The 25,330-nt window shown below is 42.3% G+C and overlaps 1 protein-coding gene across 1 annotated transcript in view; it reads left to right on the top strand.

Annotated features, from left to right (window-relative positions):
- CSMD3 (CUB and Sushi multiple domains 3) overlaps positions 1–25,330 on the top strand; it is a 2,682,374-nt gene that overhangs the window by 2,098,776 nt on the left and 558,268 nt on the right. Inside the window, exons 36-37 of the mRNA XM_069220640.1 lie at positions 24,822–24,918; positions 25,168–25,272. Coding sequence (XP_069076741.1) covers positions 24,822–24,918; positions 25,168–25,272 — 202 coding nt within the window. The remainder of the gene's footprint in view (positions 1–24,821; positions 24,919–25,167; positions 25,273–25,330) is intronic.

Genomic DNA, 25,330 nt, shown 5'->3' with positions numbered 1-25,330 from the left:
GGACTTTTCTGCCCTTGTCAATCTTCTGTGAAATCTTTCTTGTCTATGTTTAAGAGCCATCAGGTCCCAAATCGCCAAAGCCTCATATTGTGCCGGTCTTGGAGGTGGTTTCTGCGTACTTAACATCCATCTCAAATTTTCTAACACCTTTAGGTTAAATGTTCCATGTTCCGGAAACGCTAGACACCCCTCTTTCTCTGTTAATTTGCGCCATTGTTTTATCCATAAACATGGTGCAACACCCTTTTCCTCCATAACCGTATAAGCTGGTGTACCCTCAGGTGGTGTAGGTTCCCCATCAGTTGCAACAATATACATATCTCCTTTCAAAGCGCTTTTGAATGCCTTAACAAAATTCATTTTATTTGTATTTAATCAAAAAAACGGCTTAATTCCCAGGACACTCTTCACCTACCCTTTGCTCAACCTATTGCCTCTCACGGACGGCAGCCAATCCGTGCGCGACCCCTCTCGGCATCTGACCTATCTCAGCGCGGCACCACTGACGTCACACTCACACACACTGCAGCTGACAAAGTCTTGCGGCTTGTCCACACCTCACTAACTCCTTACAACCCATACAAACTAATGCGAATTATTGCAAGCAAATAAAATGACAACACAAATCTGCCGGTTTACTACAGGAAGGGTAACACAATCGCTTCAGAACTTTAATGAGATTTCACTTGAAGCCTCGGCCGCTACTCTCTCCTTCTCAGTTCCCTCATACGCAAGCAGAATTCGACCTGCAAATCCTGCTCTCGACTTGTCAATGACTCCTTCTAGTGCACTTTAGAACTTGTCAAATCTCCATCGAAGGTTTCACACATGCATCATAACTCAAACTTGACTTGTCAACCACGCCCGATTGACCTACTAAACCGCACAGATTACAACATAAACCATATTTAACATCATACTCCGGAGTCTTAGACCTCAATAGGCCCGTATACAACAACCAACCACGTGGATAATTTTGAGCAATAAGCGCTGCATTCACATGAAGTACGCCGACTTCCCTACCCTCATACTGTGGAGTACGCCCACTCCTTCTAAACAACACCTAATTTGGCCTATCCACACTCAAATATTCACAACCACCTGCAGAATGCATTAGGTTTAATAAGCGCAAAAGACCCTAACCACACATGCTATGGCGCTGAGAACATTCCCAACTCATTTAGGCAGGCTCTGAGATCCCGGGAAAGCCATGGCGAATCTAGCAACTCATCATCTCCCCAAATTGCATTATCACAGAAAACAAATTAAACAATGAAACTCCGTCCTAGGGCCCCCAAGGGCCAAACCGTACTCTGCTACCAGAACTGTTAACGCGTCCGTCTATGTTAATTTATACACATCAGGACTCGTTTTAGGCCGATGAATCTTTGGACCCAGTGGTGAGACACCGTAGGACGAGGTAACTGATCAATATATCGATTAATATGTCAATAACATTATCAACAGTTAGCACCAAAATATATCCCACCTTAGACATTAATAAGCCTTCGGCGCAACCATGACATTTCAGTCATGAATAATCACACTTTAATGAAGTTTTATTCCCTATTGATTACAATCTAATAGCAAATGCGTCAATCTCAATATCAAGAAGCAAATAAGCATAATCACAAGATGACAATCATGATAGACTTTCAATATTGCAAAGATCAGAAACATAGACAATCAGTTAATTATAAGCAGATCGTAATACATAGATCCTTCTAGAAATACAAGTTCAGCATAGTACCAAGTCAGTCACGTCAGTTTGTCAGTCTAAATGGATGCCTCATCTAACCTCTAATTAGCATTAGCATGTTGGACTTCATGCAAAACAATTTAGAACATCAATTTGGAAAAACATCTAAATAAGGTCTCTAATCAAAACATACAGCAGTTGGTACCTAGAAAGAAAAGGCATATAAATGAATTTCCAGTAGCAACATTATAATTACCCTCCTCTGAATAGGTCAGCATACAGGATCAGTCTTCGTCTTCAGGACATCAGTTAGATCACCGTCAGTCTATCTAAGTTAAAAGCAAGGGTCACTTTCCTCATAAGGAGAAAAGGTGTAATGGGGGCAGTCTATGGGCAAGGATGGTTTTGTCTAAGTCTCAAGTCACCAGATAGAGTGACAGAGTTTCGGGATGCAATCAATATCATTCCCTACCTAATGCTCTCTTGTCTCCTGTGTCATGGGTTTTTATCCCTTTTTAGTAATACATTCCCCCAAAATTCTATTGGTCAGTCAATACACCCCACCATTGGTAACCTATCAAATTATACATTAAGTAATGCATTTTGTAATTTCTTGATACTTTCCTAATTTCTAATTGGTCTTCATAATTGACGTATTTTCGTAGGTGGCTCAGCCGGGGTTACTTCATCGACTTTACACATATCAGGTCAAAAATTCTCTTCTTCTCGCTTCATCGTCCTTGGAAGTGTCCATTAATGTTTCGAAGTACATATCTGTTAAGCTAGAAGCTACTAGCATGCGGATGGGAGAGTTGGGCATTGTATCAAATAAGTAAGGAAAAAGAACAATCGCTGGGTCATGGTCTTTTGCAAGTCAGTACACTGAAGAGACAGAAAAATACGCTTTAATATGAGAGCTACACAGCTTTGCTTGACTCACGCTAACTTAAGATATATGATTCTAACGAATGCAGTCTTATGCGTTTTAATGTGCACAGCTTTGGCAGTCTATGAACGATTATTTCTTACAGGTGACATTAGTTCACACACATGAAAATCCTTTACGTTAATGAATATGTTTCAATGAATATTTTATTTAATGCAGCATTGTTAATCATAAGCATTTCACGTCTATAATATGTAATATTAAACTACGCTCTCTCAAAACCATTTGTCACATCTACAAGATCTTATACACAAGGTAGTTTGGCAGTGGTTATGAAAATAGAGGGACTGGAGTTTGACCCTTTAAATGATATTTTGGTTACTATGGACATTGAAAGTCTTTACACCAACATTCCACAAACAGAGGCCTTAGCAGTCATTACTACAACATTAGCTATGAGACCATATCCCGATAATGTGCCTACTGACTTTTTTCAAAAATTGTGCCAGGAGCGCCTTAGCGCGTAATTTTTTCATGTTTAATGAAGAATTTTTTGGCCAGATTTAGGGTGTTGCTATGGGAGCTATTTTTGCCCCAGCTATTGCAAACCTGTATGTAGCGGAATATGAAGAAAAAGTTATATACAGTGGAACCAATCCTTATTTGAACAACATGAAACATTGGCTAAGATATATAGATTATGTTTTATTAATATGGCATTGCTCTATGACCCATCTTTTGGAATTCCATAAGTGGCTTAATGTACAGAACACTAATCTTCATTTGACAATAGAAAACAATCATTGTTCTATCAATTGTCTTGATTTGAAAATCTTCGTGAAGATAGTCATTTGTACGTGAGTCTATATACAAAATGAACTTTAAGGAATACTCTTCTCAAATACACTAGCCATCACTGTCTTAATTTGAGAGACAATCTTCCATTCAGGCAATTTTTACGTATTAAATGTAATTGTACCAAAAAAAATGATTATTTCAATGAAGCAAAGGTATTGTGCTCTAAATTGGTTAATAGGGGGTATCCCTACCGATTGGTTAAAAGTTAATTGACAGTGAAGGAGAAACAAGTTCAGTCTAAGCTCACATGTGTAACGACCTTTGGTACAAAGTCTAATTTGATCAAACAAATTATCCTCACAAATTGGCACTTGTTGAGTACAGGCCAGATTTATCAGGACAGACCATTATTTGCTTTTAAAAGAGTCAAGAATTTAAGGGTTTGACTGGTCTGAGCCTACAATCATCCTGAACCAGTTTCACTGTACCAGTTATGGGGTTTGAAACCTATTGTTGGGTATTAGCCATGTGGTAATTGCAATGAATGTGGCACAGCTGAAATCGTGAAAACATACAAGATGAATGATGTTAACTGGACTATCAAACACCATTCTAATTGTGGTTCTACAAATGTGGTGTATTGTATTGAATGCCTACGTAAATTAATTTACATTTGAAAAACTACCCAGGATGTAAGGAAACGTATTGCATAACATTAGTCACGCATTCGATGCAAAGTACAGAATGTTCCACTCGTTGAACACTATTTGAAAATGTCTCATGCACAAAATGGAATGAAATGGTTTGTGTTAGATGTTGTGAATTGCCCTAAGCTCAGACATGATGTGGATTGCCTGCTTACAATGCACGAAAAATAGATGGATTTGGATGGCCAATACTCTGAAGGAAGAATTAAATCAACAGGTTGACTGGCAGTTGTTGGAAACTTTATAGTGTTTGACTGGTATCTTGATGGAATATGATTGTAGGTATGTGCTGTAATTCTTCTTCTTCCGTGGTTGGATACCTTTTGGCTGTAGTTTGAGTGTGGTGACTCTGGCTTTACTTACTGGTAGTTCACTTATTGGTAGTTTGCTTTTTTGAGTGAGATTCTGTATTTATGTTGTCTGGGAATGTGATCCTTTATGCAGCCCCATACAAAGGACTCAGTATTAGGACTTGGACTATTTGATCACTGAGGTAGGTATGACTGCATAGCTATTTGTAATAGGATCCACATTTACTTTGATGTTTGGGTGGCCTCTGGCTGTTACAGATTTGATTTGTATTTCATATTGTTGGCCATTGATTGTATGGAATGTTTTGGACCGAATAGGAATTTGTTAGATGGTCCATCCTGATTAAGATCTGTTGAAAGATACTCAGTTCCAAGATGGCCGCCACAGTTTTCTGGACTGGTCATGTGATTTTTAAGGGGGAAGGCCTTCCAAGCATTGGGATAACCAGGACTATTTGACCACCAAGGTAGTTATGATTGTAAACCTGTGTTTAATAAGATCTGGAATCAGTTTGATGTTTGAATTCATCATATGGTTACATATTTTGTGTATGAAATGTTTGGACTGATCAGTAATCCAATAGGTTTGATGAAAGATATTCCGTTCCAAGTATGGCCCCCACATTTGTGTGGATGGGTCATGTGATTCTAAGGGGCCATGCCCTCCAGGCGTTTGGTCAAAAGGAACTGTTTGTTTGCACACCCGAGCTTTATGATTAATTCAAGCCTGGTGGGAGTTGACGTATCTGAGGTGAAGTAATATTTGTGTCTAATGCATTTATGTTCCTTAGCGACCTGAAGTTGAGTGTGTCTGTGGGAATATGGTTAATGGATTGGCATTTATTTTGTCTTCATGTAGATTACTTTGTCCTTTCTTTATATTGGAGTAACTTACTAGCGGTACGCATGGTCCTGTGGGGGTCCTACTACTGAAGATTGGATGTTAGAACTTAACTCTTTACTTGGTATGTTTTTTGTTTAGTTATATGTGCCGGATGAAAAGGATTAGGCAGTGCTGTTCTAGGAAGTTGATATTGAAGAAAGTATTAATATGCTATCTTGCTTTGTTCTTGGAATTAGTTTTGGGTATTAGTTGGTTCACTTTCCTTGGAGGTATTTAACTTTTGTCAGTTTGAGGAGTACTGGTGGGTGATTTTATTTTATGTATGTGTATATACATGTATGTATATTTGCATGTGTATATACGTATGTAAATATATATGTGTATAAATTTGGTGTTGCATGTTATGATGATGTGAAAAATACATGTTTTACACTGAGGTTTATGTAGGCAATTTTTTCTGGGGTGCCTTGTAAGTGGGCGATTCACTTGCATGTACAGCGTGGTTTGGTATTCTGCTGCCTTTTAGTGTTGTTTAGTGTTTTTTTAATGGGGGTATTTATTGTGTTGTAGAGCAACAATTATTGTGATTTAATCCACTTTGACACATTGTCCTGAGGGTGGTCTCATAAACTGTTTGAGCCTTGGCAGACCGAAACGTCGACCTTATATTCTCCATGATGCAATTCTTCATGTGAGTTGCTGGAGTCCTTAGGAGGGATTTTCTGATTGTTTGAAAGATTGCATATTGGACTCAAACCTTTTGAGGTTGGAGAGTCTGGAGGGTTGGTGCTCTCCTTCTGTCCCTTGGATGTAAAGGGATTGTGGACAAGGGGGGGTCACCAGTGCATTTGTATAAAAACACAAAAAATCTCCTTTTTGCTTTGCTATATTGATGTATACATTATTAGTGAATATATACAAATTCTTCATTTCCCCAGAAACAAATTACACACTGATTTATTCATTTATGGAATTTAATCTATAGTTAATTACAACATTAATAGTATTTAATATTGCTGAAATATTTGTATGCAAATGATTCCTCCATGAACATTGTGTGATTTTCAGAAAGTGGGCATTTCTCCACTCTCAAAGCTCTGTGTGCCTGACTGCCTGTTTCCAGTTCATGTCTGGAATTTGCTGGGTGACAGCTACATTTGCGCATTCAGTCCAGACAGCCACAACACAGGACACTCAACTACATCTGCATTCATCCACATACTGATGGATCTTCCCTGGCAAGGAGGGTGGATAGGGCTCACACTTACACTTCATAGGGTAATAGCCTGAGCTCCACACACAGGGCTGATTACTTGATTACCCCCAACTGATAGTCTGGATCCTGGGTTGGGATGAAAGGCGGAACTGTGCATTTCCAGGAGTTGCTCTGAAGACATCTCCACTTAAAAGGCACATTTGGGTATAAGAACTTGGGCTCTGCCCACCTGATATCAGATCACTACTGGACTTGGGAAGAACTCAGCTGCATTAAATACTACTGTGCAGTAAGGATTGCCACTCTGCCTGGATTGACTGTTCCAAGGAACTGCTTCTCTGCTTTGCTGTGATGCTTGCTCCCTGCTGATTTCTGCCCTGCTGAAGATAAGAACTGGACCCATCCTGCTAGTCCAGAATGACTCCACAGGCTTGCTGGATTGTGCTCTGTTCTTCTGCAGTCTCAGAGACATCAAAGACAACTCTCCTGGTGCTGTTGGACCCTGCCATCTGTGAGCTCTTCATTTGCCTGAGGTGCCCCTCTCCAGTCCTGGGCCTCAGAAGTGGGTTCTGCAGCTGATTATTGCAACCACATCACCTGAAGTGTGTGTAAAAATGTGCTGCATCGCTCCTCAACGCCGATGCAGATCCTCATCCTGGGAAGCTCGAAGATGACGCTCAGCACAGTTCGACAATGATGCATTGCATTGACTTCAGCGGAGCTCGCCGATGACGGGAGACCCCCTTTGAGTGTCTCCATGGCAATGCATTGGATTCTCGGGGTCAACCAAAGCTCCATCCAAGGTACTTTTCTAGCGGAAGCTGTCTGGGGCCGGGCATCCTCTCCATCGTGGTCAGCTTGAACTTTGTATTTGAACCGGTCCCTCATGACCTCAAGTAACCTTTTGACCTCTAGTGCTCTATTTCACGCTACCAGAGGCTGAGCACGCTGCCAGAGAGTGAGCACAGGTTAATTTAGGTTGTGAAACTGACTTACCCTGATTAGCGTTGTGGCCCCTACTTGGCCAGTGTACCTGCCTCTGCCAACCAGAGACCCAATTTCTAGCATTATTTATTTACATATTCTAATAGACGTCCCTTAGGGAATTTAATTCCAGATACTATGGGTCTCCAAGGTGGCAATGTTGTCCTTTGCACACCTTTTGAAGCACGTGTATGCAGAAATATCCAGAATTGTTAAATGTAGACATCTATATTCATTCTCAGAAATAAGACCCTTCTTCTTCCAATCTGGGAGTTTCATATTGATATATAGGGTCATTTCTGTCATAGGGTTTGACATTACTTTAGCATAACGAAGTATGTCTAGTGTGATTTTCAGCATTGTTGTCCTCCTTATGCATGATGATAACATAACCTTGTTTATCAGCCTCCCTGAATAAAGTATTTGTATCTTGACTCAAATTTCTCAAGGCTGTATTTTATGTAACGGATGCATTTCTTGTTTTGTATTGTCTTGGACACATTTATCCTCCAACTCATACAGATTCTTTGTTACTTTCTGATAAAAGAAATAAATGTTGTTTTGTTGGTTACCAGAGGGTATGAATTTAGAAGATAATTTTAAACTACAATTAGAGATGACATCTTCTGTTTTATCTAATGTGCACAGTAATGTTTCTACACTAGGGACATCATCAACCTTTCTTTACTGAAAGTGATTTATGTAAATGATTCAGTTTAGATATTTTTTTAACAGGAGGCTATGGTTTTGCAACGTCACAAGTTTTGATCAGTTGATAAGTATTTTATTTTTATTTTCAATAACTGAAGACATGTAAATAGGCACACCTGTATATCTGTGAACTTGCAATATTGGGATGGGCTTAATCTCAAGCCCTTACTGAGAACATTAATTTCCACAGCACTTAAAATCCTTTTTTTCAAGTTGATCACTTTTAAAATTAGCCATCTTTAGCATGATACCACTCTACATTTTTGCCTTGACTGTTTTACTGGCTGTAGACCTTTGAGTATTTTAGCGCTGCTCAGTGGTAAAGTGTCTGTTCTTCCCCTTTCAAAATGATGGAATTTGGGTACCCCTGATTGACATATTTAACTTAGCTAAATGTTCCCAGTACATAGTATCACAATGTATCCAAGGTCTGTAAGTTAAATGTCACTAATGGACTGCAGCACTCTTTGTGCAATCCACTATAGTGGCAAACATAAATACAGGCCTGGCACCAATAAACTGGCTGGGCAGGTTTAAACTGGAGATTTGACCAAGCAAAATAAATTCTTTTTGGCAGGCCTAAACATTCCTCTTAAATATTAATAAGCACCCATCTAAGTAGTCATTACTGTGCATTAAGGCTTGGTAACTAAGCATGCAAAACTTAATGTTCAGCATGCCATTACAGAGAAAAGGCTCAAAAGGCTATTTCACTGTAGCAGGGTAGCTGTTTCCTAGAAAAGCATTGGGATGCATTATTACATTTAATATCTGCCAAGTTCGCTTGAGAAACAGCTACAGAATTCATATTTGGACTTTTTAAAATGTTTATTACAACTCTAATTCATTGGTAAACTCAGATTTGTAATACATATTTTAGAACTGGTAGTTTTAAAAGTTGCCTGTAATCTGCCTAACACTTCTAGAAACCAGTTTGCATGACCTTCCAACTGTCATCCTGGAGCTGAACAACCCCTTAATGAGGTGTGAACTTGCACTCAGAGCGTCTTCGGTGTGGAAAGGTGTTCTAATTCGCTGCCACACTGACCATCTAGGCTGTTCCCAAGAACGTATTTAACTTCAAATGGGCCTACCTCTGTCACAGACAGATGTAGATAACACCTGGGCCTGCCTTCTTCCTTTGTCTCCCTTGCCAGTCAGGCATCAAACCCAGTGCTAGAGGGGCTGCCCCCAGATATGGTTTTGAGTTAACTCTGAGGAGAGGTTGCTAATTTCCGTGCCTACACCTCTAGCGGTGGGCACAGAAGCTATGCACAGGAGAAGAAAGGTTCTGATGTGTTGGTTTTGGGTAGAGAAGGCCACTTACCACCTCTGAAACCTGAAAAGAAAACCATTACCTCTCCTTACCTATACCTACCCTTGAACCTTAAAAGCCCGTACCTCCCTTTATCTCTTCCCAATCCTTGAATCCTAAAAGCCTTTTACACCCTTTGCCTCTACCCACCCTGGACCCTTCATGTCCTTTCTCCTAACCCTCACACTCTCGTTATATTCAGTGGCATCAACAATGTCATTTAAAAAACACCTGCATTGTAAAATGCTTAAAGGGCTCTCAAACTTACTTGCATTGTAAATACTTGTGTTGTAATGTCCAGCTTTGTAAGCACCATATTTTAAATGTTACATACAGGAAAATCCATAGCTGAACCAAAAAGCTAGGCTTTTTATCAAAATCCGTTATCATTTTGAATTTGGCAAGGGCTCATCTTTGCAGATTGTAGATTGTTCAAGTTTTTCCTTTAGAAAATAATTGGTGTGCTCAGAAAATTCTTTTGTAGACCACACATGTGCAAGTTCTTCTTAGCATTACAGAAAGACATTGGGGGTCATTCTGACTCCCGCCGGGCGCGGTCACCGCGCGCCCCGCGGGAGCCGCCAAAATACCGTACCGCGGTCGGAAGACCGCGGGGGGTATTTTGAGGTTTCCCCTGGGCTGGCGGGCGGCCTCCAAAAGGCCGCCCGCCAGCCCAGGGGAAACCGTCCTTCCCACGATGAAGCCGGCTCGTAATCAAGCCGGCGGAGTGGGAAGGTGCGACGGGTGCTGTTGCACCCGTCGCGTATTTCACTGTCTGCCAAGCAGACAGTGAACTACTCGTAGGGGCCCTCTTACGGGGGCCCCTGCAGTGCCCATGCCAATGGCATGGGCACTGCAGGGGCCCCCAGGGGCCCCGCGACCCCCCCTACCGCCATCCGGTTCCCGGCGGGCGGACCGCCGGGAACTGGATGGCGGTAGGGGGGGTCGGAATCCCCTCGGCGGCGCAGCTAGCTGCGCCGCCTTGGAGGATTCAAAGGGGCGGCCGTACACTGGCGGGAGACCGCCAGTGTTGCCGGTCTGACCGCGGCTTTACCGCCGCGGTCAGAATGCCCTGCGGGGCACCGCCGGCCTGTCGGCGGTGCTCCCGCCGACCCTGGCCCCGGCGGTCTAAGACCGCCGGGGTCAGAATGACCCCCATTGTGTCTTTGAAATGTCTTTGAAAATCTCAAGCAAAACTTTCATCCGACTCTGATTTTGTAAAAGGGTGCAATTGAGAAACATGTATTTATTTCGAGGTCGTTCAAATTAAATTTGGAAATCAGTTTTTTCTTTTGTCGTTTTGTGTATCAACATTGTGTGATTTGTCTTTTGTTTTGAGTTCTGGTTCATTCAGGACACAAAGCCCTTTGTGTATATTTAATTATAAATATATATTGAAAAGCACCTTAATATTGTTTCTGTATTTTTTTCTATTTTAAACCACGTAGTGTGACTCACTCTAGCCACATCCTACTGAAGCTTTATTTTTGCAATTGTGCAGACTATGTCCCAAGTATACTCATATTTTTCTAATAAGAACCATTGTTTTTGCTAATACTGTTGATGCCCTCGTTCTTATTGAGTTTTGCTGCCTTTGTGTTTTGTAAGAAAACTGCAGCTATCTGGTCATGCTGGACTGGGTCAAACTCAAAAGTTCAACCCAACCGTGATGAAGTCCCAGATCAGTCCTGCTGAAGGCTTACCTTCTCAAGTTTTGTGCCTAAAGTCCTGTTCGCATTGGAGAGGACCGTGAGCAGCAAAGAGAGCATTGCTTATAGCAGTTAATGTGGCAAGAAGAACAGGCTAGGCGTCGTGAACAGATGGATTGGAGGCTTGCTTTAGCAGTCCCTTGCAGACTGTTGCTAATGTGTGAACAGATGGGCTAGCAAGAGCTCCCTCGGATTTTCATTGTGAGTGCCACAGTTCCGATGTGAACAAGCCCATTCACGGTCACAAGAGAATAAAAACTTGACTTCATGATCCACACCAAGGATCCTGGAACTGAGGCACCACTTCAGAGTCAGGAACTTACTTGCTGAATGTGGGTCCAGTAGCTGTTGGGGGAGCCTTTTATGTCATTGAGGCTCTGATGAAGATGCCAGCAGACTAACCCTTTGAGTCATTCTGGAGTCCTGTATTCAAGCTGGAGTTGCAAGTCAAGTTATTCTTTCCCAGGCAGCAGGTCAGTACAGCAGGGCAGCAGGTTCTTCAGGGCAGCAATCCAGCAGAGTGGCAGTCTTTGTAGCAGTACATCAGTCCATTTCCTGGCAAAGTATCCACAGGTCCAGACGTGTACTAAACAGGTGGTGTCTGAGGTCCTTTTATACACAGTTGTACCTTTTGAAGTGGGGAGAAGCCTCTAGAGGTATGCCTTTGAAATGCACAGATGCTCTCTCTTCCCAGCTATAGCTCCAGACTAACTAGAGTGGGTGGACAGTCCTTTGAGTGTAAGTGAGGCTGGGCCCAGCTCCTCTCTCTCATCCTGCCAGTGTTGGGCCATCCAGTCACACCTAAGCTTCCATTGTATTTGTCTGACTAGGAGGTAAACACAAAGCCTAACTGTCACCCACACTCAGTCATGTGACCCAGAGGCAGGCTGCGGGCACCAAATGGCTCAGGGAACAAATTGACAACTTTCTAAAGGTGGTATTTTCCGAATTGAAATTTAAAGTCTGACTTTATCATATGTTTTGGATTTTAAATTGTTATTCCAGAGACGCCAAACATGAACTTTTGGTATTTCTTCCTGTTTGAAAATTACACTTATGAAATGCAATAAGGCAACTCCAGTGCTATCTATTAGGAGAGATAGGCCTTGCAGTAGTGAAGTATGAATTTGAGAGTTTTTTCCTACCAGGACCTGTAAAACATAAACGTACATGCCATATTTTTTAAATACATTGCACCCTGCCGCCTCGTCTGCCCAGGGCCTACCCTAGGGGTGACTTATATGCATTGAAACTGAAGGTTTGTGCCAGGTAAAAGACTTATTTTGCCAGGTCAAACTTAATTTAAACTGCACACACAAGCTCTGAAATGGCCGGCCTGAGACATATTTCAAATGCTACTTAAGTGGGTGGCACAACTAGTGTTAAAGGTCCACTAGTAGCATGTAATTTACAAACCCTGGGCACATGTGCCACTTTGCTAGGCATTTAAATTAAATATGCCAATTGGGTGTAAGCCAATATTACCATGTTTTCAGCAGAGAGCACATGCACTGTAGCACTGGTTAGCAGAGGTAAATTGCACAGAGTCCTAAGGTCAACAAAAACAAACTCAGCAAAAAGTAGGAGGAGGAAGACAAAATGTTTAGGAATGGCCCTGCAGAAAGGGCCAAGTCCAACAGCTTTGATGGTTTTTGGGAGGTCATTCCTCACTTTAGGAGTCAGTGGTGTAAGAGAATGCTCATCCACTTGATCTGGATCTCTGTATGCATGGGGTATGTGAGAGTAGGAGTCTTGCAGAACAAAGGTGTCTGGGTGGTTGGTGGAAGGAGATGCGACTGTTCAGGTAGGTGGGCCCTGATTTGTGCTGTGGCTTGAATGTGTGTTTAGGATGTTTGAATTGAGTGTGTATTAGAAGACAGTGTAGTACCCTGAGGTGTGGTGTGATGTGTGCTTAGTGTGCGAGTTTGAAGATGAGAAAGCTGCAGAGTTCTGGAGGGTTTATAGTCTTCTAGTGAGTTGCTTGGTTATCCAAGTATAGAGAGTGTTCGCATAGTCAAATTTGCTGGTGACTAGGGAGTGAGTGACAGCTTGTCTTTTATGTTGCTTGGGCTCAATTTGAAGGTCTTCATTGTAATGAGGACCTCTAGAGCCCGGGTTGGTAACTTCTTTGCTTCATTTTAGTGTTCATATGTAATTTGTTTCAATAAGGCTGCTTTTTTGTGACAATTCATAAATATGTTTATCAGTTGGCTTTATTCTAGGAAAGTGAGGAACATTTTTTTAGTTAGTCTTTGAACAACATATAACCAGTATTTTCTGCCCAAGGGACGATAAGCTGGTTTGTGTTGACCGCTTCAATCATCTAGAAAGAGCATTACATTGAAACTGTACTTCCAACACAGCATGGTTTATTATATAAAGGATGCACAGACCCGGAAGTGCAGAGGGCATTCTGGCCACGACTAACTTGGGACTCATGGTGTACAACGAGCAATTTGGCTGGTGCTGCTCTACCAGCCTTGTGAGGGGATTGCCATCTACATCACAGACTAACTACTGACACCATTCAGGTATGGGGTTGGGGCTTATCCCCTATATTGGGCCAGGCAGAAGGTACGTGTGCAATGCTCTAAGTGTAGACGTAGGGTTAGGTAGGAACCACTAGAACATCTACAACCACATACATCATGGTTGGATGTTTATCTTCTATACCATGTTTGTAATGTTTTGCTTTGTTTCATCTGCCTAATTATCACAGCTCACTCTCTATATGCCAGGTTGCAATTGTTTCATTAAATGCATAGAAAACTTATCTTACATTTTGTGTGTCTCACCTTGGCATGCATGAGTAACAGCTTGAAAGGGGTAAGATCTGTTTCCAAGGCTTCCCTGGAAAGCCAGAGTGTCATGTTCAGGTTGCCATAATCACCTTTCACCCCGGTAGAATTGGGGTTTGGGTGAGGCACGGTGAGCTAGCCAGGAGTTAGCACAACAGGTACTAATGGTGTGGATAGACTCAGTTACCCAAACTCTGCTGTTCTGCCATTCTAAACAAGCAGTCCCATTACCAAAGTAGGAACTGCATAATGCCTTCTGCATCTTCAGGGTGTGCAAGCAGGATGCACTGACAGCTTTGACTTGTTAAGTCATGTCCAGTTTGCTCTTAATGATTATTCGGATGTTCCTGGAGAGGGTTCTGTGTGAGGGCCATAGTTCAGCTGGCCTCCAGTTGGAGTCCTATAGTGAGGTTCTCTTATTGAATAAATATCACTACTTTCTCTTTCCAGTATTGAGCTTGAAGCAGTTAACTTTCATCTAGTTAGCAACTTCAGGCATGCTTGTGGTGGAGTTAACAACTTTGGTCATGGTTGCGGTGAACTTATTCGTTTTGTTAAAAAGGTCTTGTCCAAGAGGGAGAGTATGAGTTGTGTGTTGTGTGCATAGGATAGCATGTTTATGTCATGTGTGCAAATTATGTTGGCCAGAGAGCTCATATACACGTTGAAGATTGTGGGGCTGAGTGATGATCCATAAGAGACTCCACAGATGAGTTTGCCGGCTTTGGAGGGGTAATGTGCCTGGTTTAGAGCTTGTGTTATATCCATTAAGAGGGAGCAGATCCATTGCATAGCAGGTACATGGTACCGATCTAGTGCAGGCACCTGATGATGATGGTGTGTGTTACCCTGTCAAATTGTGCAGGGTGTTTCTACAGAATGGGGGCCGCCAGGTCTCCTCTCTCAAGGATCATGTGGTTGTCCTCTATGGTGGGGATGAGTGCTGATTCTGTACACTAGATGAGCCTTTATCTGGACTGGGTGGCATCAAGGAGTTGGTGGTTGTTGAGGTGGTCAGTAAGGCATTTGTTGATTAGTTTCTTTAACACCTTTTTCAGGCAAGGTGGGAGGGAGAAAGGTATGTAGTTAAAAAGTGAGGCAGGGTCAGCGGATGGTTTCTTGAGTAGGGGCAAGATGGTGGCATATTTCAGGTGTCAGAATGGGCCTGAGATGACGCAGGTCTTGATGATGAGTGTTACTTCTTTGCTGATTGGCAGGAGTCCTTTGGTGAAGGCATAGTGGGGCAAGGGTCTGCTGGAGCCTTAACTAGTTGGTTTCCATGTTAACAGTAATTTCGGTAGTGGTGGCCACGATGTCAGCGGTTGTTCATTGGCCATTATCATAAGTTGAGTTGTGACCATGAAGGGGCCTTGCGGAGGGTTGAAATTGTTGTATATGGAAATTATTTTGTTACAGAAGAATTCAGAGAGATTGTTGCACAGTTCATGTAAGGGACTGATATTGTTGGAGGTGGCAGGTGGTGCAAGGAAATCTTGGATGATAGAGAAGACTTCTTTGCTGCTTTTAGTGCTGGCATCAATGCAATCTGCAGGAGCTGTGCCCTTGGTGTTCCACATACGCTGGTGGTAGCGTCTTCAGGCTGATTTGATGATGGTTTTATTTACTGTGTCTAGACTTATTTGCCATTTGTGCTCCAGTTTACTGCATTGGTGATTTATCAGCGTGAGTTCCTCTGTGTACCAACTGGCCTGTTGTTGGCCTATTGTGGTTGGGTTGTGCTTGAGGAGAGCCATGGTGTTGGTGACATAGCTGTTGGGGTTTTTGAAGGCTTTTCAGCAAGTCGCTGGTATGCTTGAGCCGGGAGAACACGGGGCCCCATTCCTCTTTTGAGATGCTTTTCCAGCTGCAACAGGTGCTTCAGTTGGTTGTAGGTCTGTGATGGATTTGCTGGAACTGATGAGGGCTTTCTCAGTCTAGGTCATAATTGCTTGCTTTTTGACTGTGATGTTGCAGATTTAGGAAAGAATTAGAGTTTGACATAACTCATGTAGCCAATGGGCTGAAATAGGCTTATCATATAGGCCTAGTCAGAAGTTGTGGAGTTTCATTCCATAGAATTCCACGGAGTTACATAAAAACTCCAGGAGATTCCATGGAGTTCCACGAGAGATTGGAATTCAGGCACATCACGCTGCTCATGCTGATTTTTAGCACTTGTTCTGTGCTGTATTATCAGTGCAAATGACACCACAACAAGCGCTAGAGGTCACTGATTCTTTCTGCTGCTTGAGTACATTCTCTACTCTACTCGAGGGGCAGCTTTCTCACCACAAACTGTCGCAAACTACAGGGACTACCTGTGTTGAGAGAACTTGCCTTCTAGTGCCCAAAAACCATGCTAGGGGATGCAAATTATCACTTGCCAATTTAACATTGGTGAGCCATGTGCAAGAAAAAACTCCCCTGGTTTTGCCAGAATTCTGCGCTCCATACAGAATGCAGAGTGGGCAAACTCTACCAGTGAAGCAGAATTTTTCACCTACTTTAGCACTAGTAGTGTGCTCCGTGCTGAAAAATCTGCATGAATGCCACCACGCAATACACCACACGGCGCAGCTACTCTAATCAATTTTGCTGCAAATAATGCAGTTTTTCAGCTCGAGCAGCAGTCTTCTGACCTTGAATGCTAGTGACCAGAAACCGCGCTAGGGGGGGGTCAGATCTCACTTGCCAACGTACCATACTGGAGGCACATGTGAGAACAAATTCTACCACGCTGCAATTGGTGGAATTTACAAGAGTAATGTTGAATCACCAAAATTCTGCCAATTCTGCTGGAAGAACAGAATATTTGTACCACCCTTAGAAAAAATTAAGTCCAATAGGTATTCAACTTTGTGGGTGGATTCAGTAATGTGGTGACCCCAAGGTTTCTGATGTTGTCTAGAAGGGCTGTAGAGTTTGGGAAGGTGTAGTGGTGAGGAGAATGACGGTACTGGTGTTTATGAGGGTTGTGTGGTCTGTGCTGATGAAATTCGTTCGGGATTGTGGTGACCTGTATTTGAGTGTTGCACCAAAGGAAATTTTGACTGTGATGCCTACCTTAAATGTGAGGTGACAACTAGTGGGGGTGTTCATGTAAGTGGTGAAGCTGATGATATCTTTGAATATGATGGTGATTCCACCTCCGGGGTTGTGCTGACAGCCTTGCCTAACAGTCCTTGTAGCCAGTGGAGATGGCAATAGTGATGCACATTGCAGAGATTGGGTTTAGCTATGATTCCTTGAGAAGGAACAGGTACAGAGTGTGGTCCAGCAGCAGGTCCCAAATCTCCATGATGTGTTTGGTGCACATGGAGGAGTTGAGGAGCATGCATGCAAATGTGGAGTGTTGTTTGGGTAGTGTTTGGTCTGTGTGAGTGGATGGCAGGTTTGCGTGAGTAGAAGCAAGTGTGGTGCTATGTGCTGTTGGTGCATGAGTGGTGGGTGTAGGATGTAGAAAAAACACAGTCTAAAAAAGTCACTGTTATGATCCTCTGGAGATCGTTTAAAGTAAAACTCAAAAGGTGTTGCAAACATGGGTAGTTTTACGCCTGGAACTTTTATTCCCATTTGTTTAGGAATGACCAGGACTTTCCCCTACCCACAGGCTGGCATGGAGCATAAATGTGGCACCACTATTAACCTCTTCACATCACTTCTGGATCTGTGGAAGAACCAAAGAGGATTGTACCTGCTGTCTGTGAGATGAGATGAGCCTTGAGACGTGACCTGCTCCCTCTCTTGCACCTAAGAGGTAGACTTCAAGGATCACAATGCTGACATCCTGTTTGAGTTACAGGGACAAAGTAATCTTCAAAAGGCCTTTTCTTGCATTCCCAGCTGACCAGTTCCAGTTGGACCTACCCTGAACCCTGCTGCTGATCCTTGTTGGAGTGTGCCTTGACTCCCAAATGTTGTCCCCAAGGTCCTTGACTCTTAGCTGGTGTCAAAGTGTAATTTTTCAAAAAATCCTGAAACCTGTGACCAGAAACATTTTGTCAACTTTGCCCTGACCACCAGTGGGGGATCAGGACCATCCTGCCAAACTGATCTGACTAAGGTGTATTACCCATGGACCATAGATTCACATTGCTCCCACTATGTTCTTCTCCAAAGCAGCAAATTCGATTCAGAAGGAAATTGTGAAGAAGGTATCCAGACTCGTGGAGAACTCTTTGACTACAGCCTGCAGCTTTGCTTCACTGGAAAAATCAAAGTTCCTAAAAAGTGACTGACTCTAAATGTAGAAATATTCACCAGGTGAAGGTGCAAAAAGTGTCTGGCCAGCGAGGGACCTTCTATGGGGCAAAATTCAAAAATCTGCTGGGAGCATTCCTGAGACATCATCCACAACTATATGATGACGTGGAACCCTCTTTGACTACAGCCTGCTGTCTTGCCCCACTGAGGATTTTTGACTTCCATCCAAGGGACTAAGTCAGAAGGTAAAAAATCTTCCCTGGGACAAGCCTAGTCACTGTACCTGAATCATACTCCATCATGGTCAGCCTTAATATAAGGGTTGGCATAGCAAACGTAACCCCATCTAGTTTGTTTACACACATTTACTCAAACATTATACGAGGTGACTCAGAATTGCTCAAGCTGCATCTTGCACACTTCACATCAGAAATATTATGCGGGTGATGCATTCATGCTAAAAATCAATGTCAACAGCACCTTCAATACATAAGCATGCACTCATTTTGCTCCCTATGCCCCATCCAACAAAGTCCCACCCCATTCTACTCCAACAGCAAACCTTTCTTTATTATATTTGTATTACTATCCGACTCCTCAATATGTTTATTTTACATTTTGTCCCTCACGTTTTATCTATTCTCAGTCTTATTTTACCCATCCTACCCAATCCAGCTATGCAAAAGACAGGCTGACCCATTGAATGCCCTGTATTTTTTGCCTTTGGGCTACGCAGTATTAAACTTTGACAGACATGTATCCCTACCCTGAGTGCCATGCATAGATATCGGAAATATCGGTAATGATTTTTTGTCATGAGCAAACATGGATCATGTGTGTGTATTATGACATAGTCCTGCCTGATGATAATGCAGTTTGGCTGGACTGGGATGGGCAAATCAAGCCTACCCTCGTGATATTAAAGGGCTACTGTCCCTGGCTGGAGTTAAGTAACACAAACACAGTGGAGTCAGCATACCTTTCTTTTGTTCAATACTAATCAATAGTGTTAGCAAGCCCTTTTTCCTGTGGCAGTGCAGTGGGGGCTATTGGTCTGCTCTTCTAAAATTCAGTGGCTGTGTTTTTAACTCACCATTTGCCTGCATTTATGTGTATAGTGCTGGTCAGGTTATGCTACTTGCGTGTGCTTGTTGGAATGCATGTGTGTGCCCTTTATATGGTACAAAACGTGTTTCAATTGGGAAGCCTATGGCCTAAAGAGGCTTGTGTAAGTGAGGACTGCAAACCCAGACAGGAGGCATGAATTGTTGACATTCCTGAGGGGTGATGTGGGAAAGCACACACTGGGGGAGAGAGGAGCAAATCATTCTCTGTGTACATCAATGGTTTTCTTGATTCCAGGAAGAGTTACTGATCATTGTGGCCTGTGCTCATTTTCAGGGAAATGGAAGGGCTGATCAAATTTGAATTGTGGATCAGGAAATCTTGATAGAGAGGAAGGATTATGCCTTTGAACTTTTATGGGACATATTTCAGTGGACAGCCCGAAGTGATGTACAATTACTCCCTTGGCCTGTACTGTGGGTTATTAAGATTGGTGCCATTCCAGCTGTGGCAGACTTTCCTCCATAAGAGTTCAACAGCACTGCTCATCAGTAGAAAGAAGGTCATCAAGACTTTAAGCTGCTGCAATTAGGACTGGATACCACGGTCTGCCAGTCTAACAGTTGGAGGAGGGGTCAGGAGGCCAAAAACACTTGATCTGTGCCTGGTGTACCACACTTCTCCCTGCATGCCAAGACCAGTGTCCTGGGTGAGGAGAATGATAGATCCTGGTGAGTGGTTCTCAGTGAGAAGACTGAGACTCCTAGTACAGTTAGGACCAGTGTTGTGAGAGAGCAGTTTTCTCTCTAGCAGACGTTAGTAACCCCTGTCATGACTGCCATGAAGCTGCAGGTTGTCATCTGGTATCACTGATCTCATTGGGCCTGTCACCTGTGTCTGTCACTCCTTTACCCATGTATACCAGGAGAGGGTCAATTAGACTGTTGGGGTTGTTGCCTGTTGCCACTGAGAATGGGTGCACTTGACTGTTACATCTGAGACTACTGGGGCTGATGCCAGTGTCTGGGACCTCTATACGTGAGGAGGGGAGCACTAACACTGTTGAAAACGTTGACTGATGAAATTTGTTGGGATAGTCCTACATGCGCATAACCCCTGGATGCCAAGAGGGGCCAATAGGATTTTTGGGGCCATTGCCTATGTTGGGGAATACCCCATGATCAGTGGGGACTGACCCAGGAGCACAACCAGAAGCTATCCTGATGCATTGCTGCTGTTTTAATTACCACCTAACTGATGAAAGTCGCAAAAATGGAGCCCATGCATCTGGAAGTTATTATCATCTTAGATCCTCTCTGCGCACTGACCCTGCTGATCTCAGGAGGATGCTGTGTGGGCTGCTCATTGTACGGGGCACTTTTGAAGGCCACTGTTGTGTATGTGTGACGGAAGGTCACAGGCCTTTCAAAGACTTTCACAAATTTGGTGGTTCATCCCCTATTGAGCTGAGCTTTCAAGGCCAAGGCCAAAGCCAGACTTTGTCTAGTGCAAGCTGCGTGGGGGTCACCTCTTGAAATCCACCAGGGAGGCAGTGTTTTAGCATGGAGAGAAAGGGGTTAGTGGGAGGACCCAGTATGGTGTGAAGCAGCCCTGTTCCATGCTAGTGCGATAGCCTTGAAAGATGACTGTGTGGTTTATTTAATTTCTTATGTTTGTGTGTATCATAAATACTGCTTTATTATGCAAAGTGTGTATTGAACTGAACAATACCTTGTGCTTGCCTCCTTCTGGTAGGCCCTGGATTGGTCGACCAGTGTTTACACTGAAAATGAAGTTCTGAAAGGGTAGTACTTGGACGAGTTACTCAGAGCTCATAGTAAGACAATTCTAGGGACAGCAGAAGTAAAAATTCACAAACCTCATGATTGGCGCCAGTAGCACCTGCTTGCCTCTGAAAGGGGGCTTGCCAGCTAACCGTAAACTGTTCTATGATGAAAGGGTTCATTTTGCAGGAGTAAACAGCTGCAAATCCTTAGTCTAGAAATCACAATTTAGATGTGACATTTACGCCTGCAGTTTCCACTTTGTTGTTACAATGACAAATACACTTGTAGCAAAGCTACATAATGGCTGAAATTAATCATTATCTGTAAAAGCATCTAATTTGGTACTTTTCTAGATGGTTAATATGTCTATATGTACGTTTTTCAGTATTACTAAAAGTGCACTCATATTTGCAGATCTTTCAAATGTGCTTTTGCACCTTGGTAAATTTATGATCATTTTGATATAATTGTTGGAAATTTGCCCTTCCTGCAAGGTCACATGGAGTTTTTGCCTTTTAATTGAACCCTATTTTGTTGCCTGTAGAACCCTGCTAACCACTGGTAAAATGTTTGTGCCCCTTTCTTTAAACGTGATCCAATTTGTACACACCGACTAGCACCTTTAGTTTGCTTAAAAATCCCTTGTACACAGCATTACATGTACCCAGTGCTGGTAAATTAAATGCTACAACTGGGCTACAGTGCTTCTTGTGCCACCCACTGTATTATCCCTGTGAAACATGTCTCCAACCCAGTTTTAAACCACCATTTCGACCTAGCAAAAAACACCTTTTTCTAGGCCTATACCTTTTATTTTAGTACTTATAAGTCACCCCTAACACATACCTTAATATCCACTGGTTAAATACACATGGGGTCAACCCACAGAATCTGGGTCTGTGACATATTGGGTTGGGTGATTTTAGTATTGAAGCAAAATCTAGCTTCTTGGTCAGAGGTTCAAAGAACCCCCTTAACAAGTTATGTATTGACTTAAAAACACACCACTAAGTTAAACTAAACTGTATTTAGATGTGCAAAATAAAACATGCATCACATATGGGTGTTTGAGAAGGTGAAAAACAGTGCAATGCTTGTAATAGTGAGGTGATAATAAAAGCAAATGGACAACATGTAATACATAAATAAAAGCTCATTAGTAATTTGTACAAAACCAATAGAACAGTCAACTCCCTGTTCTGCTCTTTAATTGTCACAATGCTTCAAGCTAATAGTTTATTTCAATGTTGACATTTCAACCACTGTATGTATAATTTGGAGCTGGGTTTTGATCAGGACAGGGGCAGGGATTTACCATAAGCAATTAAGGAAAGAAAAAATGAATGTGTTATACGTGAGTGTATATTTAGCATTTCAACTCTTACGTACCTCAGCACCACTCACTGGTAGGTGGTGGTACATGACTTAGTCATTCATTACGATAGGTGAACAGGAATGCCACCCATAGGAAAAGCAACATGTTACATTTTAAATTATTTTAGGTGAGGTAGTAGTGAAGATGGTAGTGACTACTTACCATCCGCTGATGTAGGTATGCAGGTCCAGGGACCTCAAAGATATATTGGGGAGGTATATAGGATACATTACTGTGTGATCATTTACAGGTGAATAAAGAATTTGAATCTCATTCTTAGGGGTTGGATACAAATTAAAGTGCCTCCTTTAGCACATATCAGTAATAGCATCAGGAGCTGCCCTTTGGTTGTGAATAATACATCTTTACGTTTCAGAGTGGTGCAAGGTTTTTTTATCATAATTTGTAGCTCTCCAAAAAAACCTGTGAATCCCTAAAAAAGAAACAAACTTTTGCTGCAAAAACAAACCACAACAGAATCATCTTGTAATTATATGTTAAAATCCCTTAGGGCAGGCTATGTGGTGTTTAATCGTTAGGGCTTGTATATTCAATGGTTTGCTTGTTGTCTCAGTGAAAAACCTCCAAAGTCATTTTTCACTGTGGTAAACTCTCCAGTAGTTGAATTCTGGTTTACACCGCTAAATCTAATACCTGTTAAATTCAATTTGGGAACAGCTGGAAAATGGTTCAAGAACTCATGGTAACAGTAATTTAAATTCCAACATAAGGGTAAAGTCCGACTTTGTATTGCTACTTTGGTAATTACATTTTCAGAAAGTAATCATTTTCCTTCCTAAACCCAAAAGGCTCTTCTGCCAGTGTCCAGATGTTACATGAACCCAGATGGCTTGCCCTATGGGTGTGGGGATGGGGACTTGTCACTCAACAGGGCAGCCCCTTCCTGAGCTTCAAAGGATGCCTATCTTGTTACTGGCAGATGAAATTCACACATAGTCCTGTCGCCCCTATGTCTGTCTAGTTAGGCTGGCACCAAGATAAGAGGAACTGATCAGAATTGATTTAGGTGTGGACAAAAGCTTGCATCCATCCACAGGATGGCACTCAACATAAAAGTGGATCACACAGACATCTCTTCAGAACACTCCTAGACCTGTAAAGAATCAGAAGAAGGACTGTCCCACTGTCTGAGAAACCTGAAAGAAGACCGGACCTTCTTGCCCGGAACCTAGGACCCCAGACATGAATACAAGAGTCAGTTGGCTGAACTCCTGCTTGAGCCACAGGGACACAACAATCTTCTAGAGTCCACTCTCCCTACAACTGCTCAGCTGACCATTTCCAACTGAACCTTCCCTGGACCCTACTGCTGGCCTCTGGTGGAGTGAATCCTAACCTCCAAGTAGTGCCAAACCAGGTCTGGGACCCTTGACTGTTTTTAGAGTGTAGATTTCCTGTCTCCAAACTGCAAGAAGTGGAACTTAGAAACTTTTTTGCCAACTTATTGTCTAGAGAATTGTTGGAGAATGGGATCGCCTTAGGATCCACAGCTGGCAACATCAAATTGCTGGTTGACTTAACCGTGCTACTTTGCCCTGTTGAAGGAGATCTGACTTTCAGAAACATTTCCAAATCTGGAGGAAGAGGATTGCATCAGGATTGACGTAAATACCTTCATGGGCACAGATTTCAGACTTTGCCTGATCGGAGACTCCCTACGTTCATTGATGACTGCACTTGATTCTGCTCTTCACCAGTTTGGATCCGGCTTGTATCTTGGTCTGCTGATGACCAATATTTCTCATAAAAGTTCCAAGCCAGAAGGAAACTTTCCAGCAGGACAAACCTGATCCTTGTAATCGACCTGCGGCCAGCCTTAACCTTTGACTTTGACCCGATCTACCCTGGCCAGATAACTGCGCTTTGCTCATTGTGTTTTTGTCACTATTTTTTTTCAAAAACCCATATTTCTGGTTCTACTTATGGGATTTTTCTTGATTTGGTATCATTTTATTTATTAAAAGATTACATTTTGTTTAGGGTGTTATAAGATTTTTCATGGGTTGTATTTTGACTTTTTCTGTTTGAATACTGCATAAATACTTCACACATTGTGCCTAAGTTGTCTGGCTGCTTTATGCTAAGCTACCAGATGGTTAAGCACAGGATTTTTGTGGTTTATTTGACAAGTATTGTGATTATAATTTTAGGTGAGTTTTCACCCCCCTCAACTAATAGTGCAATTTATTTCAATTATTTTTAAAGCAGTTTCTCGCACAGTACATTAGCAGTCTGTAAAGGTTACATGTAGCATCCGGAATTCCGCCACACTGTCGCAATTGTATATTCTCACATATTGTTTGAATTGCATTTTATTGGAACCAAACATTTATTATACGGTTTGCAGGCAATAAGAAACTGCATCTTATTATTGCTCTATTTATCCCCACAGGTGCAAGTTGTCAGTTTTGCTACCGAACACAACTGGGATTCTCTGGATTTTTATGATGGTGCTGACAATAACGCTCCAAGGCTTGGCAGCTATTCAGGTGAACGCTAATCCAAATGCAATACTTATTCTCCATGCTCTGGATTCCTCACATAATATTTTTAATACACCCCTTTGAATACGTTGAGATAACTGACAAACTGAATTACATCCGGGAGAGGCATGTAGTATTGGTGTAAACTGGACTTGTTCTCCTTTTCCGCGTTTTCAAAATGGTTCCTCTTTGAATGGATAGCATTGGTAAATTTCGTTTTTTAACACGTGTTTATTTTTCCTCTTATTTTTATAGGCACCACCATACCTCATCTCCTGAACAGCACTTCTAATAATTTGTACCTCAATTTTCAATCCGACATTAGTGTTTCGGCTGCTGGATTTCATCTTGAATACACAGGTAAGTAAACTGGCATAACTTCATTGCAAGTGCAAAATGGCAAAGTATTTTTATGAGA

This window comes from Pleurodeles waltl, chromosome 2_2 (genome assembly GCF_031143425.1).
Source record: "Pleurodeles waltl isolate 20211129_DDA chromosome 2_2, aPleWal1.hap1.20221129, whole genome shotgun sequence".
Lineage (NCBI taxonomy): Eukaryota > Metazoa > Chordata > Amphibia > Caudata > Salamandridae > Pleurodeles > Pleurodeles waltl.
Note: the sequence above shows the minus strand (reverse complement) of the source record. Positions and strands in the feature narration are given on the sequence as shown.